At 40.7% G+C, this 27,750-nt stretch overlaps 1 protein-coding gene across 3 annotated transcripts in view; it reads right to left on the reverse strand.

Annotated features, from left to right (window-relative positions):
- The window catches only part of Kair1d (Kainate-type ionotropic glutamate receptor subunit 1D), a 173,738-nt gene that overhangs the window by 87,148 nt on the left and 58,840 nt on the right, over positions 1 to 27,750 (reverse strand). For all 3 annotated transcript variants that reach the window (XM_070661437.1, XM_070661436.1, XM_070661434.1), the window contains exons 2-3: positions 12,504 to 12,710; positions 7,370 to 7,525 (exon numbers count right to left, since the gene is read on the reverse strand). In XM_070661437.1, coding sequence (XP_070517538.1) covers positions 7,370 to 7,525; positions 12,504 to 12,579 — 232 coding nt within the window. In that variant the 5' untranslated portion in view covers positions 12,580 to 12,710. The remainder of the gene's footprint in view (positions 1 to 7,369; positions 7,526 to 12,503; positions 12,711 to 27,750) is intronic.

The raw sequence follows: 27,750 nt of genomic DNA on the forward strand, positions 1-27,750 counted from the left end.
GTACCCGTGAAAATCGCGAACGTCTGAATAATGTATATCAATTCTGATACAATATTGATAACATTTGATGCCGCAAAATAATGATAATTACCCGTTGTAATTTGTTTCGCCTGATCGAGTATGAACGGGCTGATAGCTTCATTTGCTTGCGATAATTAATTCTGCATAATTTAGGACAACGCCCTAAGCCTGCTAGCGATTAAACGGCATGTCGGTACACAATTAGGAGGAACCTTCGTTCGAAGGATCCTACCGACATAATGCGAATGATAATATAGGAACTTAAGTGTCTCCTTATGAGTATTTTAGACCGTAAATTGGCGTTCCGGATTCTCTTAAACTCGACTCTGCAAGAAAATCTTCTACCAGTACAACGTGATTGTAACTTACAATAATTTCTTATTGTTTGTATTACCTATTTATCGTAAGTGGAAATAATATTAAGCAAAATTAATAAGACGCCTGTAAATGCGCTGTAAATTTCGATCTTTCCGCGATATTGAATTTCTTTAACGACTTGCAGTTAGTGAGTAGATCGCGAAGATTAAATATATTCCTAAGTTAATAACAATCTTCGTACTACTCATAATTTATAACAAAGTATTTGTTATTTAGTGACTATCTACCTAATGTCTAGTTCTTACTGTATAGGATTAAAAAAGTGAGGTTGTCATAAAAAAAAAATCGCGGCGAAAAACACTTAGATATCTAGCTTTTTTAGCTCGTTATTAGTCAGTAATAATTATCTATTACTTTGACGTTCTAAGCGTTACAATTTTTACTTAACAGCTGCGACATAAACCACGAATTCGCGAGTTAGTTGCTATATAACGTTTAGGCATAATTTACACTCGAGGAGTAAACATTCGTAATGCAAGATTAAACGCGTCGCTTTTATGCCACAAATGGGAAGCCACTTCCGACTTTTTCTCGGTTATGCTGTACCGGCCAGAGTCATATCCAAGAATTTCAAGTAGATTTACTAAATAACGAGAATCCCCTTCTTAACGAACTTCGCCGGCTCGTAAATTTATTTTAATTTTAAGAACGGCAAAACGGTGCGCACTTTACGGAAGAGAAAAATAGCGGAAGTTACCGGGAGAATAGTTGGCTATTCTGAGACCTGCGTGAGAGACGAGAAGGTCGGCAAGATCACGTTAAATAACGGGGAATAAAAGGAGGTCCACTCAGCATCGCGAGGACCATCGCGGTTTCTTTATTAAATCGTTCTGTCCGAACCGACGGCTACTTCCGTTGATCAAACAATTTTATAATACGGAAACGCGATCGCGATCTCTCATGTTTCCCTCTTTCGTACATTCGATCTTAATGCACGTTTCAAGAAACATTTATGCGTTTATATTGCAAAACGTGAGACGAAAGTGTCTTCAAAAGCGCCTGAAAAGTAATAGCGAATGGAAATGTTAATGCACATGGCTTACGATCGTGTGTAGATTTTCGTTACATTTTTCCTGTCGTATAATACAGCTAATCGGTTATTTTCTTTTTTTTCTTTTTTTTTCTTTTACGAAATTGTATATGCGCAAAATTTTAGCGAGGTTGAAATAGTATTTAACAGAATCGCTCTATCGCTTTTGCAAAATATCTTTTCTGTTATGTGCATTCATATTTTCATTTTTCGTCGCGTCTGTGAAATAGGTTCGTTTAATTGCTCACATATAAGCTCGCGCAAAACGCAGTCCGATTCATCCCGTCGCGACAGCCCCGCGGACAGAAAAACGCGCGGTGAAAAGGAACGACGGAAATTGCGGCGACCCGTAAGTATTCATAACGCTGCCCGGCTTTTTGTGCATGCCGTTATATGCGCATTTTATTGGACGCATCGTGATTTAGGTATTGGACACTATTATCTCCGTTTTCTTTTTTTTTTTTTTTAATTTAAATATTATGAAACAATTTTCCAGTTTCCCCGCGAGCCTACCTACACTGAAAAGCAGATATGGCATTTGCTGAGGTGACGGCAGCTAGCGAACGCAACTTTAGCGTCGTGTTCGTCGAGTTTCACATGCGCCGCATGTATTATATACCGCGCCGGCCGGATTGCCGATGACTGATTTTTTCCCCCCGTTCTCTCACCCCTTGCTTCTGCCGCCTAGGGTTACGTACGCTAGATAAACGACAGACTCGCACGCAAGCTGATAATTCTTATATATATATTTTTTTAAATTAATTTTAATTAATTATAAAGAATATTTGAAATTTTCTGGAAATTTAACTAATTCTAGTATATTTAAACCTCGCTCTTGCCAACTTTTTTTCATACCACCCGAAATAAAATAACACGATCAGTGGCCTAAACTGATTTCATCATTATTATCACTTTGGAGAACGTTATGAAAATGAATGAAAATATTTGACTCGGACAGGCGCGATGCGATTTTCAAGAAGCAAAAGAGCTAATTATTTTGCGAATTACACGGGCGAGGGAGAACATTTACGAGTGTAGTACAGTAGCAGCAGCAGTGCCGTTGTTATAATTGAAAAGCTCAAAACCATAATTACGGCGGCGCGCTTTCGAGGCAGGCTGCGCCGCCCTTATGCGCTTCCCGTAATTGCATGAAAAGCTAACGCACTCCTGCCACGGTCCGGGCAAGCAGTTTCCTCGCCAGCGTTTCGCAAACTGCCCGAGAAGAAGAGATGGCCAGCGCTCCGAGCCGACCTTAACAAGACGCGATACGTGTCCTGATTAAATCGGCTGCGACGTTTGCACGGTGTAACATTTAATGCACACGCGGAAGACCCGACGCGGATACGCACGAGTTTAATCTAATAATCTCGCGCCGTACAGCTGTATCTCCATAAATATACGCGTCGAATTGTAATCGTGAGACAAAGCATCGGTACCATTCATTGTAAAGGCCGTTTCAATTTACATATATTACAAAAAAAAAAAAAAAAGTATATAGTACTCGCGAGGAAAAAGATCTTCAACAGTTTCATCGTCAATTACAACACGTTGACGCGGAAAATAATCTCGTATCACATAGTTTGCGATTTTGTCTCGAAACGTGCTTCGAAAAAAGATAAAGTCTCTTGTTTTCAAAGGGACGAAAGTTTAATACACATGTTTCCGTGTAGTGTCTTGATTTTCACGATGTCACCTCAGCCGCCCTTATTGCGTCTGTATTATTTCTCACTTTTCATGAAGCGTGTGCGAAACAGCCGCCTTAGGTCCGGCAAGATAAAAAGTATTTTGTCAGAACGAAAGGCGGTTGCATTATTCATGACTGTCGTCGCAACACAATTCGCGATTCCATTCCTTTCTTTATCCCCGCGTTCTTCTAACTCCCAACGATCTCGCCGCCGTGTACGCGGCAGCCAACGCACAGAGACGTGATCGGAAATTACATCGCTGAAAGACAACACGTCGTTACGTTTGAATCACATTCGACGGGAGCGCGGCCTGCACCTATATTGTTTGCATGACTGCTAATGAGCGGCGTGCCACCTGGCTATCGTGTATAATTACTCACAGGATCGGTCGTGTTTAATCGTCATTCGTAAATCGACGATCTGTTTATGAAGGCTGGTGTAATCTACCGGTAACTATTAGCCGATATTCAGAACTATCGGAAAATTAACGTTAATGAATCAAGGGATTTCGATGAGCACCGCTTTTGTAATTTCACGAGGACAGAGCGTCGAAATTAATTATCAATATCACGAGTACGTTTTTTTACACTTTCGTATTTGATTTTTAGCTTTTTATTTTTTTTTCCTTTCCGTAATGAAGTCACATTTAGATAGTTTTCAAAGAACGCTCGCTTCTCTTATTTTTCTCTCGCTTAAGGTGGAATTAAACGCGAACAAAACGAATGCACGTTTTGCCTTGAATACCGCCGGGATAATATAGAGTTAACGCGCACATCGCGCGGATATTTCTCGATTCCCGTCGTTACGAACTTTTGAAATCACACGGCGTTCGCAAACGCGCGCCAATACCTCCCGGGGAAGTTGCTGCAACAATGCGAAAGAAGGGACCTTTAAAGTTACGGAGAAATTAGAGCGAGCGGTTCTATCTCGGCGCCGTCGTCGTCGCGCAGCTTGCGGTTACTCCCACGGCCTCGGCGCGGAACTTTTCGTCTCATCCCGGTGATTTTTGGGAAATTGGCTTAGCGAAAGCGAAACGAGCGGGACAACGCCGTCGCTTGCGCGGTGAGTCGCTTTACCCCCGAGTGGGTAGTTGCGGGAACCTTCCTCGGACATACGCTGTCACCGTAAGCGTAAAATATCACGGGACGTCTCTTATACTTTCGCGAGGGCATTTCGCTACGTTCTCATTTTCTCACCGGCGCCGTGGGACATCCACGTTCACCGGATTCTCTCCTCACGCACGCGAGAGTTAAGTGATAATCGAACGGTAATGTCTACAAAGTGCGTACGCACGGGGTAACGTAAATACAGGGCTTGTACTACGTGCGTACGCGAGGACCACCTCTGATTCTCGTCTGAAAAAATTTCTGCCATATTTTTATTCTCGGGGAAGAGAAAAAAGAAATTGCTCCGCGCGAAGTCTCGAACTAACACATAATCGTTATTTTAGGATTAATTCCACCGTCAAAATTAATTTTCGTAAAATTATCTTGCGTACATGGATCTGAATACATTCGCTCGATGTATATTTCCAGACTGAGATTTTACTGGAGTCCTAATTTTCTTACGGTTTGTAAAAATTATTTAACGTTATAGGTGTGTAAATAAAAAATATTTTAACAGCTTAAAATTCTCTAAACAAACTAAGAATAATGTTTTACCGCGCTCATTACATTTTCAATGTTTACTCGCGCGAAAACCGGCATTTTCATCGTTGAAGAAATATTTTGTTCCATTTGGCTTACTTGGTGCGGCGTATTTTTTCAACCCTGGCAAAAAAAAAAGAAAAAAAAAAAAAGCGGGCGGAGAAAGAACCGGGAAAAATCTCTATTCGTGAAGATTATCGCGTAATACATATGGAGCGAGCTCAACAACTGTCTCTGTGAAATTGCCATGGTACTGTTTACCGCTATCGCCCTGCTGCGTCTTTTTTCAACGAGATGCGGTGGAGCGATGCGCATAATCGAATCGCGTCCTCGTTATCTCCCGTTCCGACCGGGGCCGCAGGGTGGAGAACGAAGGGGAGCTGTGTTACCTAAAATTTCGAGACAAACCCGGCGAAATCGTAAAATCGTATCACCGACAATCGCCGTACCGCGACGGCAAAGGTAGGAAACGAACAAAGGGAAACCGCACCCGTTGATGTTTTCCCGTCGCATCGTAAAAAGACGCGAAGCGAGACCGGTCGAATGGTCATGCGCCCCTTCTATCTGTCGAACGAAGGGGTTCATCGCCCCGAGCGAAACCTAAACGACAGGAAGAACGCGAGACCTGACGTGAATTTCCAGCGTTTAATTTATCCTGCCGGCGGCGCGTCCGGCGTCGCGGACAACCGTTTATCCGTACAACTTGTTCTCCGCTTCCTTCTTTTCCCCGACCGCGGGGTAATTGCATTGCTAACTAAATAAATAGACAACACCGATCTGCGCATATACAGCGCACGATGTTCGTGTTCATTTACGACAACGATTTAACCCAAAATTGAGGAAATTTCGATTAAAAATAAAGGCAGGAATTGTCTTTTTATTTGAGGCGTTGTATCATTTGAAAGAATCGAGTTACGCATACGCTTGCAATTTCAGAATTACATCTAGGTATTAAAATATTTAAATACGTCCGTAATTCGAGATCGCCTTTCTAATCCTGATTCGTCTGTTTATCCGTAAAGCTTAAATCTTGCGTAATTCGCATTATATTTCCATTATACGCCGTTGTTAACAAAGCTTGGATCTCACGTTTGCCATTACAACGCAGTATACACTCTATTGTTAACGAAGTTTGAGTTACACGTCCGACAGAACGCTCGTTACTCCGCATTGGGCCGTTTCGCCGCTGATTTACAGTGGAAGATAAATTTTTTGAATCGCCCCGTGCGGGCGAACGCGAAGCGAGCCGTCGCCGAATCGCGCGATTGTGCTCGGCCAACTCGGCCGTAGCGATCGCCGTGTCCCAAGGAGATTTGTTAACTTCTGGCAAACAGAAGTTTATCAATAAAATTGCTTTCACGGTGTAATGCCGCGCTGGACCGCCGCCAAATTTCGGCTATCCGACCCTTCGCGCGTTCTCGCACACGTACGTATAATACACGCTCCCGGCTTGACCGATGCGCCTGCATGCGACTCCAGTGTGCATATTTAGAATGCACCGTTCGCTTTAATCATTTAGTAACTCGACATGGTAATTACGTTGGCCCTGGTTAATTCCATGCGCAAATATCCGCCGAGTTATTATTTTGCGCTGGACGTTATTAATTTCCGGCTGCATATACGGCTAAACTAACCGCGGACTTGTATTATACATATCGCGCAAAGTTATTTTCATATTGGACCCCATAGCTTTCTCATAGTGAACGGGGAGTTTGTGGGCCACTTTTAAATTGAGAAACAGTGTGTCTTTTTCCATAAGTGTCGAAAGACAGAAAGTAATCAGTAACAAAGCGATAATTGAGTAACATTTTCGAAAAATAAAAATTAATCGTTCGGTGAAATAATTTTTAATTTTATATGTTTACTAAGGTATGCATTTTCTCAATGATATAAAAATCCAATTTTTAAATGTCACTTTTAAAAAATGTGAATTGAATTGCACGAGCGATTGCTATCGAGTTGCTTAAGTAAGTATTCGAGCAAAGTAAAATGTTTGATGCTAATTAAAACTTTGATTCGCGAACGAACGTTGGTGCATTAGACATGCCGAAACTGCGAGTAACGAGATTTCGCACCGGTGAGGTTTCGCTTTGCCTAAGATAAGGATATTAGGAAGCTCTGGTATTGGAGAACGGGATCGTCGCGTCGAGGAATCAACCGGCGGCGCTCTGTTTCAGTATTACTGAGAGCGAAGCTTTCACGCGACAACAACATCTCAAATCCTTAATCGCGTAAATGGAGTTTATTTCGCGCATCAAGCAAGTCACATGAACTTTCGAAGCAGTTACGCACGATTCGGTGTACCGCGTACATCTTAGCGCAAACTTCTGTCAAAATAGCGGTTCTATTCGGAACGTAAACTACCAAACTATACTCATCTTTTTATCGATATCGTCAAATAAAATAGAAGAAATCTTTTAATATATATTATTTAATTATTTATTTTTGCAATCGCGTTTTGTTCGAATTAAGTTCTGGAATTTAAAAAGCCGCGTTGATTGAGTCACGTCATAGCTTACAAAATGTTTTCGAAGCGAGGAAAGAATCGGAGGGGTTGTGATTCGCAGTGCCACACGATCCAGTATTTCCGATTCAATTATGAAACTCACCTCGTTTCGAAGCGTGGAAGCTGTCCTGCGGCTGTATCACTTCAACCTGAGCGCTGAGGCGAGACTTGGGCAGAATGTCCCGGTTGGCGTTGATCTTCTCCGCGGCGTAACGAAAGGCCACTTCCTGCTTGTCGTCCGACGGATGAAACAGCCCACCTGGGAAATCACGTATCCATATTAAAGGGTGCTACTTTGACGAGATCCGCGCGTACATTCCTTCTTACTTTCCATCCACGACCGCTATCACAACATTCTATCTATCCGGTTCTGTGCACGTCGATGCGCGATAAAGATTTATAGACTATTTACACCCTCACGGAACGATTTCGACGAAAGCTGTGCTCCGTATTACATCGCTGCTTAATGCATTTTGTCCATATTCGTTTACACGTACGCCTTTACTGCTTTTTAAACAATATAGCGACGCCTCTGGCAAAAAGGTTCCGATACAAATTTAAATATATTATATTTCAATGGAGATGTAGTTCGAAAAACTGCTCTCTATTTTTACAGATTTAATATGAAATATGAATATTCTTGGTGCGCAACGTGTTGCAACGTGTTGCAACAAATTTGAAAAATATATTAATTTATTGCATTAAAGGAGGAAAGTTAACATTTGAGAAAATAAAAGCATCGAGCTAATAAATAATAAATAAAGGATTTATGGCAAAAACGCAGTATCAGCGCTAAATCATAATCCGACTGCTATATAACGAAATTGGATTGAAATTCGTGAAATATCTTTACTTGAAATGGTAGTATCCCAATCGAGAGCTCGCATGCGTAAACACGAATTTATTATTATTCAATCGAGAAAAGCAGCGAGGGCAACCGTTCCATCCGCCATCGCTTCCATCATTTCGCGCCGCGTAAGTGTTCCCGACCGTTTCTTCATGCGGTTACCGCTGAAATTCCGCGCCTTCCAATTCATTCGGTTAGGAGAAATTGGCGCCATAAATTGATTTTAATCTCGCGTACGTCATAAAGTAACTGTACGAGCAGCTGCGCCGGCTTGACTCCGCGATTTATAGAATTTGCGGGATAGATTTACGTCTCTCGTTAGCGACCCCCGCTATCGATTCCTCTCGGCGTACCCTCTCGCTACGTAGTTCTATTCGTTCCGCTCATTGTGACAACGACGAGCCTAATAACGTGAGTGAAGATGTGTAAATCCAACGTGAAACGGAGAGAGAGTCATGGTAGAAAGGAAGTAAAATAAATATTAAACCGGTACCAGCGAGAAAATGTTGAAAAATTAGAAAACTAAGAAATGTGAGTTGCTTAAAATTCAATCGGTGTAAGGTAAGCGAAAAGAATATCCAGCTTTATATATATATTATATATATCTCTTCTTTTTCTCTTTTCCCCTATATGTATATACATATATACTCTTCATGTTCTTTCGGTAAATTTCTTCCTTTTCCAATTTTTCGATACAGAAAGCTATTGGCCATACACAGCATCGGTGATACGCCGCGGAACAAGCGTGCGGATGTAGCACGAGCGAATGCATCAAAACTCGCGTAGCAAGTACAACACGTATCTCCGCGAGCACGGGACGTGTGTATCGATTCGCTTTCGCCTCTCGTTCGCTACCCCGGGGAGAAAAGCGCTCGGAAATCGAGTGTATCATGAATTCGCCTCGATAAAAGTTCGGAGTATACTCGGCCGGCTCGGATGCATCACGTAGATGCACGCGTATGTCCGCGCAACGTCGTCGGGCAACGACACAATCATAATATTAAACGACGACGTGACGTTTCTGAATGCGTGAAAATGTTACCGGGTGTTATTGCTTTATCAAGAAATGAAAGAGGCTGATGGACGAGCCGGGGAACTCTTATGAACAATTTATTCTCGGGATAAACTGAGACGCGCGAATCGATTTTTGGATGCGAGAGCATCGCGGGGACGGTCGTGTTCACTACTAGATTCTGATAACGATAAAGCTGTTAATTTCGTACGGCGACAATAACCCGCGTGTCGATGTAACAAAGAATCTCCCTTCCATTAAACAGATGAGATTTTATTTTCTATTAAGAGGTATGGATAAAAATTTTACGACCGCGTAATTTTCTGCGTGCAAATTTCAATACGTTCGGGCTTTTATGTAAACCCAATTGGAAACTGTTGCAACGAAATTATAAAATATATTTTTAAAGCCGTTCCTGGCGGTATTAAATTATTATTTATTATACACGAAAAGTAATACTACGCAACGATACCCAAGAAATTAATAATTATATGTACATAAAAGAATTTATCTCGCAGATTTCAATTTTGATGGAATTATTAAATTTAAAAGAAAAAAAATTATGTACATGCAAATTAAAAAAAAGCGTTAAGTGTATGTCTATCGATACTACTAATTTAAAAAAAAAAGTAACATTATAAGCTAGCATTAATTAGGAATATAAATTTCTATAAATAATTTTTACACAAAAAATTATTATATCTTTACAATTTTTTAGATCGTTGAAAAAGAGCTCGTGTAGCCTTTAATAATTTTTAAATAAAATAATACGTAAAATAACACGTAAAATAATATTTTTTTATCATATACCGAACTTCGCAGTCGCCAAGTATCATTATTAACTTGCGAGAGAGAAGGAAGAGGAAGTTCCGCGATTACTAGCCGCGCGGGGAGAGAAAATCTGAGGCGACTACCCTCGCATAGAACGAATATTCAGGTATTATTTTAGATCATATTAAAAAGCAGTCAGCCGTGCGTTACCTTGAACACTCGCTGCCGCGCTGAAATGCTAAACAAAACATTGCTCGCTCGCTCGCTTGCCCAAGTTCCCCCACTCTTCACCTCACGTCTCCTCGTCCCACGCGCTCCCTCTCATTCCGTCGCAGGCTGCGGTAGCCCGAACGTGTAACGCAAAGCCACATGCTAGACTCAGTGATAATCGACGAAATCGGAAAGTCGCCGCGTATTCGTACCGTCCGACTGGCGTACCCGTCTGAACGTTAGTGCGTCCCGTGGTCGTGCAGCGCCTACGTCGCGATACCTCTCGCGACAATTTCGCACTAGACGGTCTCTCCGTGTAAATGGCCGCCGGCGGCCAAGAGTACGACGCGCGCTCGGTGTTCCTGTCCACTTCGAGGTGGATTATTCCTTTCCGCGGTCATCGAATCTGCTGCCGTACGACGTGGGTAAGACGTAGTCCGCGCGGGGCTTGCGATTTGCCACCGGGCGAAGGTATTATTTCGGCATCGAGTGTACGAAGGTCGAGCGTAGCGCGAACGACAACGGGGAAAGGCAGGGGAAAGGAGCGATCGTGTAATCTTTCTCGCGCTCTATTATAGCATAGCGATTCGCGTACGGTTGATTTCGGAAGTGCTGGAAAAGTATCGCGCGATTTTCGTGCCGAATAGCATGTGGTTAATCGTGGTCGCGATTCTCGCGCGCGCATGTGTGTGTGAGTGCGAGGACGGAGGATGAGGGGAGGAGATGGCCAAGGGGGCATCGGGCGCTACCGGAGCCATCTCTTGGTAAATTTAATTTACTATTTATTAATTGTTTATTAATTACATATAGTCTTGCTTTCGTTATTCGAACGATTCAGGGATAAAAATTAAAGACTATCGATTAATTTCTATCTGAAATACACGCAATTTTTTGTAACTTTTTGCGTTACGATCTTTTCTTTAATTTTAATTATTTTAATATAAATTTTGAACGTTGCTATAATTTTGGTTTTTTTTCTTTGTTACAGATTAACGTCGCCGGTGATGATGCGAGTCAACAAGCTCCGCTACGATATCGGTGAGTCAAAAGTATAATAATAATTTTGTTTTTTTTACGTAAAAACTCACAGAGTAAATATCCATTTAAAAAATGAAGCAATTAAATACACACGAAAATGGTAATCTCTCTAATCTTCTTAGCTTTATCATTTATTTAATAATACTATTCCCTTTATTTTTTATGTTTTTTTTTTACGGCTTGACTTTCACAGCCACGGCGAGCGGCCAGTTATATTTCGTAGTCTCCTTAGAGAAAGAACTTTCCGATTAATTATGTCGTCTCTCGCTTCGAACGTACAATTCTGGGTTCACTGCCGCGTAAACACGGGCAATCGCGCAAATATCGTTAAACTGCAGTGGCTTCGTGAAAATGTTTTGCCGGGCAAATAATTGAAATTAATGGCGACGATAAAAGGCTGTGCTACTAACGGTGCTCTATTTAATTGGCATTGATGGTAGTGCAAGTGGAACATGGGCAAACGTGACGCGGATAACACGCATTTTACCGTGCGCGACGACAATTACCGAAGTTCTGGGCTGCCGCGCGTCAGAGGGAAAATCACTCCAATATCAACCGCGTGTGCACTGCCACCCATGCGGCGGATATATAAACAAGAGGTATTTCACAGTTAAATGTCGCTAACCATCCGCCCGGCGGGTATATTGAAAGTAACCGGCTCTGTGAGCGACGGGGACGGTGGTGCACCACGCGCGTTTCGCTTAGAAGCCACATGAGAGGCAAAAAAAGAAATAAATTGCGCAAAACCTCTCGATGGAAAATAACCTCGAAAGATACGGGAAATAATCTCAAGACAGTTTCGGATAATTAACTGCACTCGCAGCGATGTATTTTCGCGACTAATCTTTAGTTAAGATTTTTTTTTTCTAGCAATTTTTATTTTACGAGTATAGAAATAAATTGAAATTATTTGTTAACTGAATAGAACATAGATTGGCAGAGTTTTAATCAACCAGAACTTGCACGTTGTAAGGATAAAATAAATCGTTATCGACATGCTAATTGCAGCTTCATTTTTTAAATGGATATTTACTCTGTGGGTTTTTACGCAAAAATAAAATAATAGTAATAATAAAAAATAACAAACTAGATAGCGTGCGCTTCAATCATCGCGATTAATTGTCTCTGTCGTCGTTGCATTTATTTGAAATTGATCAGGAGGAGCCAGATTTTATCTGCTTGTAATATTCGCGGAGCCCCATCTTTTTAATGTCATTCTGGGGAAGCCAGGTCGTTTCTTCATCGGTAGATATTATCGATCGCGGGGAGGGGCATTGATAATAATTTTACTGACTGCTATTGAATGCGGTCGAAAGGGTCGCGGCTTTCACACGGGGGGAAACTGGGAAAGATACTCACCTATCCTAATGAAATCAGGAAGAGCCGCGGCGTGGGCGGCGAGGAGCGCCAGCAGTAGCAGCCACCTCGCAGCCATTTCCGGTTCCGGTTCACCCCGCCGTCTCCCCCTGAATTCTCCTCCGTAGCCACCGCTGCCTCGGATACCTCCTCTTCCCTCCCTCTGCCTCGCCCTCGTTTCTCTTTATCCTCCCGAAGGAACTTACGCCGCTAGAAAACAAGATTGGACAGCGAGTTCATTAAAATGCACGCCGCAAGTCTTCGTATCCGGTCTGAATATCTGTCCCTCGTTTACAAGAGAATTGTACTTTAGGCGCGCGACGTCATCGGCCGTCGGCAAAAAATCAGTAATGATTAAGGGAGGGCTTGCTACTAAGATATTAAATCGATGGAAAATGGAATTAACGATGATTGCGTTTCACAGCGGTCGATCAGCTCCGATGTCGCGCAATCTCATTTCGAAACTCTTCGCGAAATAATAATCTCTCGGTTTCTATTAAAGCACTCCGTCATTGCACTGAATAATTAAACATCCCATGCGCAATTTTAGGGTTTGCTATTAATAATTAACGTGTCGATATCAGTTGACGGCGTGTGTTTAAATAACAAATTGCGAGAATCGGGAAACACGCGACGTAATTTAACGATCCGTAAACGACGTCAATTTGTAATACAAAAAACAGTATGTTCGTCGTACTTTTATTGCATAACGTATGCTTTTTGTTAGATATTTCACAATTAATAGGACAAGACGAGTTAGGTGATGTGTGTGACGACACTTGATATTCGGTTTCCCGTCACACGGCGTAACATTTTGTTCACACAAATTTGCCGCTCCACTGTTCGGAGCGCAGTATAGGCAATATTTTATCGAACATTTATTTTACAATACGTTATAATATCTTGTGCAATAAGCTTCGCAGTTAATGCGTAACTCCTTTCGATACTCGAACGAGTGGGCTGTTTCGCGCACATTGTTCCTTGAAATCGTGATTATTTTTCGCGCTCAATTAACTGCTATCGAATTCCGACATCACGACTGATTAACTCTCGCGATTAAGTAGCAACGCATTGTGACTAGCAACACCGATTTATCGAAGCGGCGCTTCACGCCAATTTATCCTTTTAAAATAGAAATTTAAGCGGACTCATTCCGAATTTTTCGCCAATTTAAACACAAATTCTTTATTACCATTTCTGAACCAAGAGAGAATCGTCGGAGCGAATTATTCAAATTGTGAAAAGCCATATTTCAATTATTAATAATATTTCGCGTATTTCGAAGGATCGCGCGTCGTGTTCGGGTAACGTTCGGAATGCTACGCAAAATTCCGCGTGATTACTGTACCGCGATAATTACTACGCGAACGATCGTAATTAACAGCACTTTCGTGAGTGCGCTATGTTGAATATATGTCTTGAGGAATCTTAAAAATAGGACGAGATTTCGGAAAAGTAATCGACGAAACTTTTCACAAAGCAGGCTATACATCATTTATTATTTTTTAAATTAATTATTTATTCAAATCATTGAAATAATTTCGTTAATTTTTTTATATTTTTTCCCCACAAAGTAATTTTACTTTGTCAAATATTCTTCTTGTGAAATAACACGCAAAGTATTTAAAAGTTAACAATAAATTTTAATCGCAATGCTTGGTCGTTATTTAGCAAAATTGACAAAAGGAAAAAAGTTTTCTCTACAATATACGCGTGCAATGTATTGAATTAAATTTTATGAAATAATTGACTCGTTAAATTTATTATTATTTTTTAATAAATTTGGAATTTATTATCGGATGCAAAAGTAAAAATGTTGCGTAGCAATTACTGTTGTTTGCTATTACGAGCGTTGTGCATCCATGTGCGCGTGAAACCCACAGTGGTGTAAATTAAACAATGGAAAAAGACGGCTTGTGTGCGTAGTTACGGATGAACCCGACATAGGTAAAATGGCCATAATAGACGTATAAATATCCCTCTCTCGTTCTCTCATTCATCTCTTTTTAAATATATGTAGGATGGTAATACAATTAAATTAAAATCGGAATTAAATGCGAACACACTGGTCAGTTTATTTAATGAGTGCACCGGCGTGTCTTTTCTTACAATGGTTATTTTCCGCGAAATCGCGCTTGACGATTTTTTTAACACGACTCTCTCTGTCTTTCGAAAATGTGGGTATTTAAATAGGATATTATAATTTCGGGTTACAATATTATTAGGGCAATTAGAATATTTCTCATAATTTTTGCCTAATTAAAGATCAAAAGACTTCGATGCGTTATTGTCGAGAGTTTTTTTTATATCAAGTTTTTATCGCGACAGTATGGTCGGTAAATCAAAGAGATTCTTAATGCAGTTCTTTCACCTAATTTGCAAAACGCGGTCGCTTCGTCGAACAAAAACCCCCGTTCCGTTGCGCAACAATGAATTTCATTTGCCGCAGTTCGCGCGCGGTGGAACTCGCTGCATAAATTATACAACGTTTAATGAAATCAGAGCAACACGCGGCATTGTGAGCGCAGAGGAACTCAAGTATTAATTATGGACGTTATTATTCAATAATACATTGCCGCGATTTCTCGCTCGAAATTCGGTGAGTTGTCGCGCCGGAAATTGGGCTTGTCACGACACGAAATCGAACGAAATCGATAAATCAAATCCGCGACGACGACGACGACGACGACGACGACGACGACTACGACGGCGACGGCGGTGCGGAGAATATTTCCACGCGCGGGGCATCGGAGGAGAAAAATCCGCGAGAAATGCACCCGGGATCGTCGTGAAAATAAATCTGAATAAATCGAACGTTGCAAATCAGACGTGATCGATGCGAACGATTATTACTGCGGATTCACTGGACCCCCGCAATTTTTCCGCCGATATCGCCGCGCGGCCGACTCTCGCACCTACATCTCTCAATATTTCTTGTATCTGTTTGCATTTATTTATGCCACCTGGACGTGCAGCACGTACAGCGCAGTCTTTTATGCGGCATGGACACGTGCGTCTTGATTTATTCTAAACCTCGGTATCTTTGCAGATTTACGATCGCGGTACTTTGTCTATTCTTGTACAGGAAAAACTCAAGCGTTATGTCGTTCAAATTTTCTACATATAGATAATCGCAGAAAATCCTAGAACTCCGCACTTAAAATGCATACAATATACCGATAATTTCGTTATGCGCGAATATAATTTGAGGTGAATTAATTTTTAAAGAAATTATGTGCAAAGAAATTATATAATACCAAGGTAAATAATATAAAAAAAAATTATTTTCACGCAAAACAATGTAACTAGAATTTATTTAAATAATTGGACACGGTAGTTTGAATTATTATACCCTTTTGTAATTTAATATTCCACACGGTCCAGATTAATTTTAAAATATTTTTAATACTCCCTTTCGATGTAAAGCAGCGTCGCGCTAACTTGGAATATTTTTATAATAAAAGATGTCAGTGTAATTAGTACAAGCTCACTTTCTATTTAATATTTTAACGTAACATTAGCAGATCCCCCGAATATTTTTCTTTCACAAAGTAATTTAATACTCTACAAATAATCTAATTGAAGCCATCGACAGGGGAAGGACACTTATCGTTTTACATCTAGCGTACGGTATTGAATAATCCATTTAAAAAATATCGTTTTACTATTAAAAATTAAAACACGCGCCGACCGCATTCGCGCCAGCCAATTTCATTTTATTGTGCCGCAACAGGCTACGCGGGGTACAAATTGATGGAGATTGCGTGCCATTCGTCGGAAACGGAGCGGACCGGGTTCTGCGACCCGTCTGCGAAAGAGTGTTATGTCCTGGGTTCGATATATCGGAAATTCGTGGATGCATGCAGATACGCGTCACTTTCGAAGGTAGCCGGGTGGCTGCAAGCCTTATAAATTATGCGGAAAGAGAATGAGCTATCGGCGCGTGTGCAAATACGTCGCTCAGTACGTTACACGTCGCTGCGACGACATTTACCCGGTGGAAATGTCTTGTGAGCGCGGACCGGAAGCGGCGAAACGTTTTGCGGAGCAACGACGCACCCGTGCTCCCAGTACAACTATCGCGAGTCGGTAATTCGAAGTACAGTTCATAGCGGGTGGATAAATAGGTGAATGGCGCGCTACGTGTTGCGGGCGTGCATAACGCAAGAGTTCGCGCACTGTGACGCCAAGCCTTTGCTGTCCTATTAAATTAATTCACAAAGTAAGCCAGCGAGGGTCCCGAATAATTTTAAACGCTACGCCGGAAATAATATAAAAGCAAACGGTGTAAAATAAATTTTTCAGAAAATTTATATTCGTCGGTTCTAAAGTTTTTTTTTTTATTACAAAAAAGGAAAAAAAATTAAGTTTGGGTCAGGTTAGGTAAAGGGTTAAGTTATGTCTTTAGTATATAATTTTGAATGATTTGTTTTCCGATTAATTAGCGTTATGAAATGAAAGCTTTAAATTGGTTTTTAGTCATTTTACCGCAGCTGAAACTTATCGCAGCGTAAATTATTGCGGTGCATTGTTATTGTGTACACAAAATGTAATATAATTTAAGAATAGAATTGATTACGCGTGTACGTTATCATGGTGACGGTCAGATGATGATAATGTAACTGGACGCAATTTTGAATTTAATCAAAATAATATATAATAGCAAATATTAAATGATCGTGAAATGGGAATAATTACAGGCCGTTAATAGCAAATGTAATCTTGTTACGTTAAGTCCTTACATTTGTATTATTTAATCTTTGACACTTGACTATTTTCGATAATTAAAAAGGATACGTCAGCGTCGAGTTTTGCGAGCTGCGTTCAACAAAACGCCCGATGAATTTAAACGTTCGAATTCATGTATTTTGAAACCCGTTCGATTGACAGAAATATCAAGCTATGACAAAGGTAAAAGTATCGCGATGCCTGGTGCGCGAATGTTGCTTTATCGTATTATGGATCGACAATCCCTTTCTCTCTCTCTCTCTCTATTTCTCTCTCTATTTCTCTCTCGCTTGCTCTCTCGCTTACTCTCTCACTCACTCTCTCTTTTACTCTCTTTTTCTCTCTAGTGATTCTTATAGGCGTTCAATACAGTTTGTGAATAACGCATACACCGAATGCATAACTGAGGGAAAACAAAACGCGGAAAAATAAACGCGATCTATTTCCTCGCGCAATGATTTCCATAATGAAAGAGGATTATTTTCGAAAGCGAATAAGGGATTTGTGTCGCTTAACAAAATCTGCCTCGCGGAATTAACAAATATTTTTTCTAGGCCAGCGTACAACAGTAGTTCGGCGTGGCCGCGCTATGTATTTTTACTGTATTCTCGAGCCGCATTTACCAACCTTGCGCAATCCAACTCGGTTCTGCCTCTCGTAAAGCTCATATATTGTATACGCATGGGCCATTGTAGCTATACGTTTCGCGGCTCGCAAAAAAAAAAGAGCCCTCCAGGTGCAGTTTAGAAACCGCGAGCAGTCCTACTTTTTTCTTTCGCCCGCCTTCCCAACAACGCCTTCACTCGGTTTACTCGTCGGAGTTGTATTCATTGCTTTCAGTCTCGGCCGACGTGGTGTTATTTTTTAAAAGACGATACACGCGTAACGATAAAAGAACAAAGGAACCCAGATTTTTAATTCCCGAGTAATTCGCTGAAGAAACGAACGTGCGCGATTAGCAATTTGAATACAGATTTCCGCGGGGAAATCAAAATACATGAAGTAATCAGATTTCAACCAAAAATTTGTAAAGTTACCATGAGCTTAAAAATGCAGAGAATTTTATATTTATCAAATGACTAGTATTAAACGGACAAACGCTGTTCGCTGGGAATGTAAAAGTTAATTCTGAACCGATCGAAAATTAAATAGGCTGACGATGAGAGAAATAGGACGAGTGTATTCACGCTTAAGATAAAATGAAAGCTACGATAATTATTTGTAATAAAATTTGAATAAAATGCCGAGCTAATACTCGAGGAATGCTGTAACTTAAAATCAGCAAGACCGTTTTCCTGCATTTTTGTGTGAAATCTGACCGCACATGGTAACATTTACTTTCATAGAGTATTATAGGGCAACTGCAACAAAAGGAAGAAACCGGGTGAAGCAAGGAGCGTGCCTTGGAATTTCGCTGAATATATTTCAACGCGTAATATATTTCGGAATTATATTCACAGCGCGACGCTTATGTAATGCTACTGCTACCGGTGTATGTAGCCGTTGTATAACATTTCGCAAAACTTATACAGTTGGTGTAAAAAGTATATTTGGACACCCATTAATTTTAATTATTAATTTATATAACCATCTTATTAAACATTACGGAGAGAGAATAATGATTTGGGAGGGTTTCTGAGTATTTAGAAAAAAGCCTACTTAAAAATATTGATTTAAGAAAATATTGATTCAGGCGCGACGCGATACCGAAAACGCGAAAATTACCCGCGGAATAATCGAAGAACAAATATATCAGACAGCTCATTTTGGTGCCAATTATCGTTAGCCCTCGTTTCCTCGACCTGCCGCGGGATTATTTGCCACCCCGGAAACTGGCGGTGCGGTCCATTGCGCTCTCGCAAGTGCCAGCGAATGAACTACATACGTCGGGCCCGGTATTTGTTTTATACGTTTCCGGCGCGCGAATACATAATGGCATTCCAAAAGGATTGTTTGTACGGCCAGGTGACAACGTACACCCGCCGGTGGGTTTAAACGTTGCACGCTGCCGCTTTGTGCGGCTTGTCGTTATAATTTATCCCGGTAACAAAGAACTCCCTCATTTGCTGAACATTTTAGGACAGCGCGTAATGTCGGCGATTATTCCGAAAATGTGCCCTTTCAAAGTACGCGGCGCATTCGTGCCAATTGATACAATGTGAGAAACATTTTAGTTATTTATCAAATCGCAATTTTGTTTTCCCAATTCAAGTGGCGCATTAAATAACAATTTTTCCCGAGGCTGACGTATGCAAAACCGCCCGCGTGTTTTCGGTTTTTCCGCACCATTGTTTTCTTGTACTTCATACCGGCTGGTATCATCGCATTGGATAAAAATGCTGCGTTTTACATTCGCTCCTTTACCTACCGCCTACCACGTGTATCATTAGTCGTGTTAATAAATTTGCATTTTAATTATTAGTATTTAATTATCTTTGGTTCTGCGATCAAAAAACTGGTAATGTTTTTATTTCTCATGAAACGTTTATAAATCTTTTGATTTGACGGCCTCTCTGAAATGCGTATAATTATATCTACGAATAAGCACTATAAATTCAATTTTTGACGTTCATTTATTCATTCGAGGTTTTTAGTTAATAAAATTACCTTTTCAAGAAATTTTCGACGAATTTTAAATTCACAACCACAGCTGCTTTAATTGAATAATTGAATTCGTTAGGGAAATATATTTCAATGCATAATAAAATATATTTCGATATACTAAAGTAATTTTTCAAACGCCAATATTATTAGCGTGACTTACGAGTTTTGCTTTATTACATTCAGCATTTTCCAATAAAAAGTAAATTAAAAGAGAAAAAAAAGAGAAATGTATATATAGGAAAAAGGTATTTTAATTAATTTTTAGACTTCTGTTCGAGTTATTGTACTTTATGTTTATTCTTTTTAATCCCACGGACAACTGCTCTTTATATGCTCACTGACGCTTTTTTATTTGGATCGTGAGAACCTTAAGTCCTCCCGCTAAGCAAGAAGGTCGACGAACACGTATCGTACACAACTTGGTGACGACCTGCTCGGCTATAATCACATAAGAACGTGCGTCTGCTCGACAACGACTATTATAATTTAATTTAATTTTAACTGACGCTATACTAATTTGATTCCTGCAATTTATTAAAAAATAATTAGCTGCTAGGTATAAGTGTACCGTCATTAATCTCGTATAATTAAAAACAGCGCGTTATTATTTTTACTTACTTTTTTTTCTATTAAATTATGTATTCCTTTCGGGTACGAACGCGAAATCAATTAAAAAACTCGTCGGCCGGAAAATATTAGGGATATTGAATTATGAGTGGAATTTCGAAATAGCGCATGAATAGGTAGGCGTAGTAAATAACCGTGAATTACGAGAAATAAATCTGATTCTCAAATACTTGTCAGGGCAACTTATCGAAATAAATTTCTTCCTTTACCTTACTATTATTCCGGCATCCTTTTACCGAAGTTGTCGAAATCATTTGGGGTAAATACGTGATCGTACACACGTCAATGCGTCAGAGGAACTCCCTCGTTTGGCACTCGTTTTCCCTCACTAGCCCGGTGTAAATCTAGGATTAGTGTGAGCGCCTGTCTGACTGCGCGAGTTAGATAAAGTCAAACTCAACAATAGATATTTGAGCGAATTTTGCGCGTTTCGGCTCTGTGTTACTTGGGAATAGAGCGAGCAAGCGGCTTGTCAAATACAAAGTGCATTAGACTCCACGTCGGCGATCGATCGACGATAAAGCACGGGCCTTCCGTATCACAGATTCGTTTCTTGAAATTAGTCTTGCATTGGATTTTATTTGAAATTAAGCTCTTTAGCTGCCGCGTCGTTATCGCGAGGCGATCGTCGATTCGTCAAATTGTCCCCGTCGACATAAACGCCACATTATTTCTTTAAGGTATATTCTCCTCCCAAATACCCGCGTATGTCACGTCGCATATTTTCCTGCCGTTTACTTTTATTTATTTCGACAATGGCTCCTCGCGCAGAGTACACTCGTTCGATACTCGCTCGATTTGTCACGGCTTCGATTTTTCGCATGCCACTTGTTTTCGTCGGCGACGGTTTCGCCAAGTCTCTCGGGAACGATTTCGCGGTTATGAACGACAGTTCGACGCTTTTTCTCCGCGCTTTCCCATCCAGACCGCTGTCTGTCGTTCCATTCTGTCGTTTATCTAACATGACGCTTTCGTGGCGGGAATGTCGAGCGATTTTACAGAAATGAGGACTAGTAATTAGCACCAATTCATGGCCAACTGAATTTATCAACAAACTGTTCAGATCATTTTTTTTTTTTTTTTTTTTAATTTAATTTATATATTAATTTTTAATGTAACAATTAACTAATGCGCGTTTTCTCGGATAAATATAATATCGAAGATTTATTACCGCAATGCACGCATGCTTTAATTTACACGTGCATTTGTAAGACTCGCAGGAAACGTTTCGCATTTACTCCCACTTCGCATATTTCGCACGCATCATAAACGCAAATTATTCTCCATTTTATATGCTCGCGTATCACTCGAAAATTTTGCGCGTACATGGCCGTGTTTCGGTACCAATGCGAAATGACAGTCTCTCGGCGGCGAAACGAATATCGCATATTAATTCGTTTATCGAAATATCGGCAGGTATTACATTATTCATACACGCGCGCATTTCAAGTTATTTTTAAATAAAATAGATCTGATCGAGAAGGAGGAAAAAAAAAAAAAAGCGGATATCTATAAAATCAAAGCGCGCATCAAATACCGGCAATTAGTAATTGATGTCGCGCGCGTATACGGGCTATTTTAACCAATTACGCTCGCGAGCTTTCGGTTTATTTAACCAATTACGCCTGTCGCGCGAAAAACATAACAAGGTTTTGTGCGCGGATAGGTAGAGAAATATACATTAATTAAAAGTTTATCGGACAACGACTAAAGGACCAGAATGGGCTCACTTTTCGCTATAACAAAAGCTCCGTGGATATATTCACGGCGGAATCAAACTTTTAATGAATTTCCCAGAATAGAGGGACATGACGGGGGAGTGACACAACTTCTTTAATTCCGTGAATCGCCTCTTTTGTCCGGCGCTTAGTGAAAATCAATTTTTTAATCAGCTATATTTGTTTAATGCGAAACTTAATTTTCTTGTAAAATTAAAAAGCAATTTTTTTTCTAACGGAAATTCAGAAGTGTTGTTAATAATAATAATTTTTAACGGAGTAATTTGTTTATTAAGATACTCGTGCAGTTTTTTCGGGTTAAATGGGAAAAGCTATTAAACGCGCGAATGTGCGCTTGACTTTTAGTCTGTTCGCGCAAAATATCGGGCGCAAATCAAATATCGATGCGTTATCTATATAGACAGACCTCTTGCGGAGGGTCGACGACATTTCTGGCGAAACTTCTCTAACAATTCAATCGTCGTCTGTCGCTCGATAAGTTTCACAGATCCGCGGTAGTTCAAGCCTTTAATTCCTTCGTTCATCGAACGGGCTTCATAAATCGCGCACGATCGAGGGTTAAATTGACGTCGCGACGCGTTATCTCGTTGATCCGTCGACCTCGCGGCATCGCGGTTTGCGAACCGTTTATCGCCTTATAAACCCTTCCCGGAGTTGTCCGACGGCGTTAACGCACGACGACAAATCACCGACAGATATCTTTTTATCGGGCGCAATTTTACCTAAATCTCCGCCGCGCCAGACCAGGTTTATTGCCCGGCATTGTCTGCCACCGCTCGTATAAATGTCTCCCAGCGTCCTATCCCGTACCGTTAATCGTCATCGTGGGGTTTTTCCCCTTGAGCTAGGGGAAACCGAGTAGTCTCGCCTATTTTGAAGAGCCTTCGAGCTACAGAAATTCTTAACGCTTATTATTTAACGATTAAGTTAATCATCTGGCAGTTTGTCCTTACGAAAGTAATGAAATGTAAAGGTGGAGCACATGTAAAAATGCGGCTTTTGGATGAACTGTGAATTTCGAAAATTCTTAGGAGGACAAGTAACAATTTTCATGGTAGATGCTCGTAGATAAGAAGACTCGAGGAAAATTAAGCGCCGGTGGTAGCGAGCTTCACGGGCGACGGATTCCGGAAGGTCGAAGAATGGGCTCGAATTACGGTTGACTCTATCTCGCAGAACCGCACGAATACGAAGCTATTCTTTACCTTTCGGCTTTCTCCCTTTCGCGGCGGGTTTTTTCCCATTTCTCCCAAGATGTCTCAAATAGCAATGCCGCGGAAAAGAATTGCGTTGTGGGACAAGAAGCGTCTCACGAAGGAAATCTTGCGACTTGAATAGAACCGGGAACATAAACGTAGTCCATTTATTGGACGTAACGGCAATTATTGCGGAAGCTAGAGAGAAAGCTGTCGTTCGAAGCTGAACTAATCTCGGCGGAGAAACAAGATTTAATGTTTGAGAGACAAATAAAATTAGTTGACGTAAACGTATTGTCCCAATAAACGAAATAGAATATAAAAAAATATTGATATATTTCTTTTTTAGCGACACGAAAAATATTGTTTGTTTTGACAGAATTTTTAAATAGCTTAAATTTTCAATTTTTACCATTTATTATCAAGTTTTGCCCTGGGGAAATTATTTGGAACCTCGATTGTTTATGGATATCGGTTGAAACTATTTTGCGCCCATGGGTTTTTAAACTTTTCTGAACCATTATTTTTCATATTTTTTTTTCCAAAAGTATTTTCGCTTGAATATTGTTGAAACATCAAATCAAAATATGTCATTGGACTCGGGGAAAAGCGTGAAATTCAGGTTTGTGCTCGCCTTTTAGTTAGTTCAAATACGGCCTACGGTAGTTTTGTATGGCAGATTTTTGTCCGGTTTTGTCTATGCAACACGCTGCAAATAATTGCTCGTGTATATCGTTTACCTGCGGTTTAGATATATGTGTAGAGCGATTCACGACGGGCTGCTGGGCGGCTTTCGGGTGTGGCTTTGTTGGCGTCGAGCCATGTTCGAACGTCACTCTAGAGTCTGCTTAAACAATCGAGATATCGCGTATTCCCGCACGATGAATAAAAACCTCATGTAAATAAATTTTGTGCGAAAACAATATTTAAATATATCATTTCCAACATTAATTTTTAACATTATTTGTGTAAAAGTGTCATTATACATTTCGATGGGAGAGAAGAGAGATTAAAATTAAATTTTGATAGAACTTTATCAAGTTGCCGCAGTCGATTTACACTTCTGCGTTTAAATTCAAAAAATAATATATGCGTATAGTAAAAAATATTACGAAAGAACTACGAATCTCGCAAATTTGTAATTAATTTTTTTCACGCGTAATTTACGTCGAAGTTTCTATTAAAAAAATTAAAACGGTAATAAAATTGTTAAGAAAATGTGATGGTAAAAAAAAAACCCAAACGAAAAAACGGTAATAAAGGAAAAATAGTTTACTTGTTTGTGCGCATTTCGTTCGACTATACACGCACTGTCCGTCCCGGCGGACGTTGGTCCGCTTCCACATAATGAAGTGCATTATAAAACTGGATTATTCTGACAAGACTTTCGCGCCGTATTTACATTGTTCCTGCCTCGCATACGTTAACATAAAACTCTACGAGTCTTTCCGTCCGAGAAATTCCGTCGTCTCGAAAAAGACTTTTAAAGCTTTGTCTATCTCTTCGTTAAATACTGCATATATTTTGCTTATGAAATATACTTATTATATCGCGATAGCATGTCGTATTCTTGTTCTTTCTATCAGGAAGGATCGTAGTAAAACAGAAAATATATGCTTTGGGATATCATAAAGTAATATTGACACTTATCGCAGGGAGAGAGGGACTTTTTAGATTTTTTAATGGAAAAAACTGACTCAGCCTCAATATAAGATAAATTAAAACGATTCTCTTTTTGATTTTTCCATAAACATTATTTGCAACCGACGCACGAAGCATATATTTTTATATTAAAACATAATCGTAGGGTTTGACGCGAAGGCTACTTAATCCACTTTTATGCAAAGTGACAAAAATTTAATTTTCTCCACTCTAAGATTGAATCTTCTTTAAGTTTTTTTTAGCTAAGTGAATTAAACCACCGCCGCGGAAAGTCGTTTGATTTAAAATGCCATTTGTATCAGAACATTGAATCTGGATTAGCTGAAAAATGCATCGCTGTAATACTTGAAGTATTCAAGGTATCGTTAGAAGGGTATCGTTGCATTCAGGGAGTGCGTTTTACGCGTAATTAGAGGTTCAGTCATGATTTAGCGATATGCGAAGGTAAACCGGAGGCGCGAACGGGGTGGAAGCGAGCGCTCGAAGAGTCGACATTGGCGCCGTTCAGAGATGCGCGTTGAATTTTAATGAGCGCTTTGCCTTTGTGCGTTAAGCTCTTTCCGCCGGGGACCGTCCCGTAGGGCCGCGCGGGCATGAAATTTTTATGGAAACACGGATCATTTCGTCTCGCACTTGGTTTTCTCGTCTCCGCGCGACTATTTGTCCTCGCCTCGGCCGTAACGACGTTTTTCCCGACGCTTAACGAGAACCCGGGCCGTCCCTTTCCGCGCAATCATTCGCGACGCGTAATATAAATGGAATAGGGAAGCGGTTAAAACACCTACACGTGTACACTGGGTCATCTCGGGGGATCGATCGGGTCCGTCCATCTGGCGCAGCGCCGAAGCGCTGCACCCATTTTAAATGAAAAATTGGGCGAAGTAGGAAACTACCGAACAAAGAACTTAGAACAGGCATTTTTGGTCGAGGCATTCGGAACTTTAATAAAAGCCGTGATGCACGTTACATAAATGGCGATTTTCTACCGAATATTAAACTACGAAACTAGATCTACCAATTTTTCAAAATCACATCACCGTCGTCGTATATGAGAAGCGAGGACTTTACGACTTTCGTGTTCGGATTACCGTGCAGCCAGTACGTAGAAAGAAACACGAAGCGCCGCGAATAACAAAGTGGAGGTTTTATTATTTCTTTTTCCCGATGGTCTTCGCGTCACGAGAAATGGAGTACGCGGCGACGCTTTTCGATTCGCTCCGCGCGGCTCGCGGATGCTCGTAGTCACAATTAAAGCCGAATTTGTTTGCCGTTACTTACGAATCGCGTTCTTACAACGACGTTGTTGTCACGCTAACTTGTTTATTAATATATCTGCTCGCGTCGCGCAACGGTGCAGCGAAACCCCGGCCGGAGTAATCCTCGCCTATTGGTTTTCTCGCATCGCCGACGTCGCTTCTATCCGGCGTCGTGTTACACGAGTAAATTCCCGTCACAACGCCGAAATTGCCGCATCGCGGCTATAGGATTTCCCCGTTTTATTTTCTGTTTCGCTTGCGAGTCCCCTTTTGTTTAACGTTTCATGGAGGCGCGACGCCGCGCAAGAGACGTCTCCTCTCTTCTTCTATTTTCAAATGGATTTTGCACAAGAACGGGACGCGCCTCGTCTCACGTGCAGTAAAGCGCGCATAAGTACTTTCTTTCAGAGCAGATATTCATGGCGAGGTCGTAGCGACTGTGTGCAATCGGAAAATATTCGTAACGGCTTCCATTCGCGAGTCCTTCGTGATTACACCGTCTGTCTCTTTCGGTTCTATCTCGAGGTGCTCGCTCCCATTCTGCGTACGATCCGCTTGGACGCGAAGAAAAGAATGCGAAATGATGCACGACGCTTTCCGCGGGGGAATAGAGCGGAGGACGCGATAGGATTGAAGGGTCCCGAGGATTTGTGACGGAAAGGACAATGTCGGGGGTTATTGTAAGGAAAGATATCCTTTCGATTCAAGATCTGACAGTGCAGTCGTGATATTGCATAAATGATGAATGAGGCAATAAGTATTCGCGTACATTGTATGCATGAAATATATTCGTACGTGTGCGAGATTCTCTTTTTTTTTAATTGAAATAAAGGTGCAGGAAAATGTTCTGGAATATTTTTTATTAATTTCTTTCTATGATTTGATTTTTTAGTAAATAAATAGCGGTACGAAATGTCGAACGTTTGAAAGTAAGATTGTTAATTATTCTGTCCATCGCGTGCGTTGATCGATTAGTTGTAAGTCGATCGTTCAGTTAGGCGTATCGAGTCTTCAAAAGTGACTTCGACGAAGTTTTTGTCTAAAAATTTAAATACGCCAAGATCTACAGTTTTAAAAAATTTAAATACCGCAGAATTTAATGCCTCAGAGTCCCAGAATGTGAAAATCTAAGGACAATTAAAGTTTAACATTCTTACCGCCTAAGGAACTGCAAATTCAACTTTTCTGAAAGCCACAAATTTAAATATGCAAGGGTCCACGAATATATTCTAACTCCGCGGTGAGAAAGTAACTTTATTAATGAAAAACCATGAAAACTTCGGTACAACACACCACGCCCGGCTTAATATATTCTCGCAACACGTAGACTTTATAAGCTAGGCATTAGTCGAAGAATGGCGAAATGGCGCGGACGTGGTACCGTTCGAGTTTTGCAGGGGAGTTCCCTATAGTCACATCCGGCGGGATCCCGGTATTT

This window comes from Cardiocondyla obscurior, linkage group LG09, assembly GCF_019399895.1.
Source record: "Cardiocondyla obscurior isolate alpha-2009 linkage group LG09, Cobs3.1, whole genome shotgun sequence".
NCBI classification, from domain to species: Eukaryota; Metazoa; Arthropoda; class Insecta; order Hymenoptera; family Formicidae; genus Cardiocondyla; species Cardiocondyla obscurior.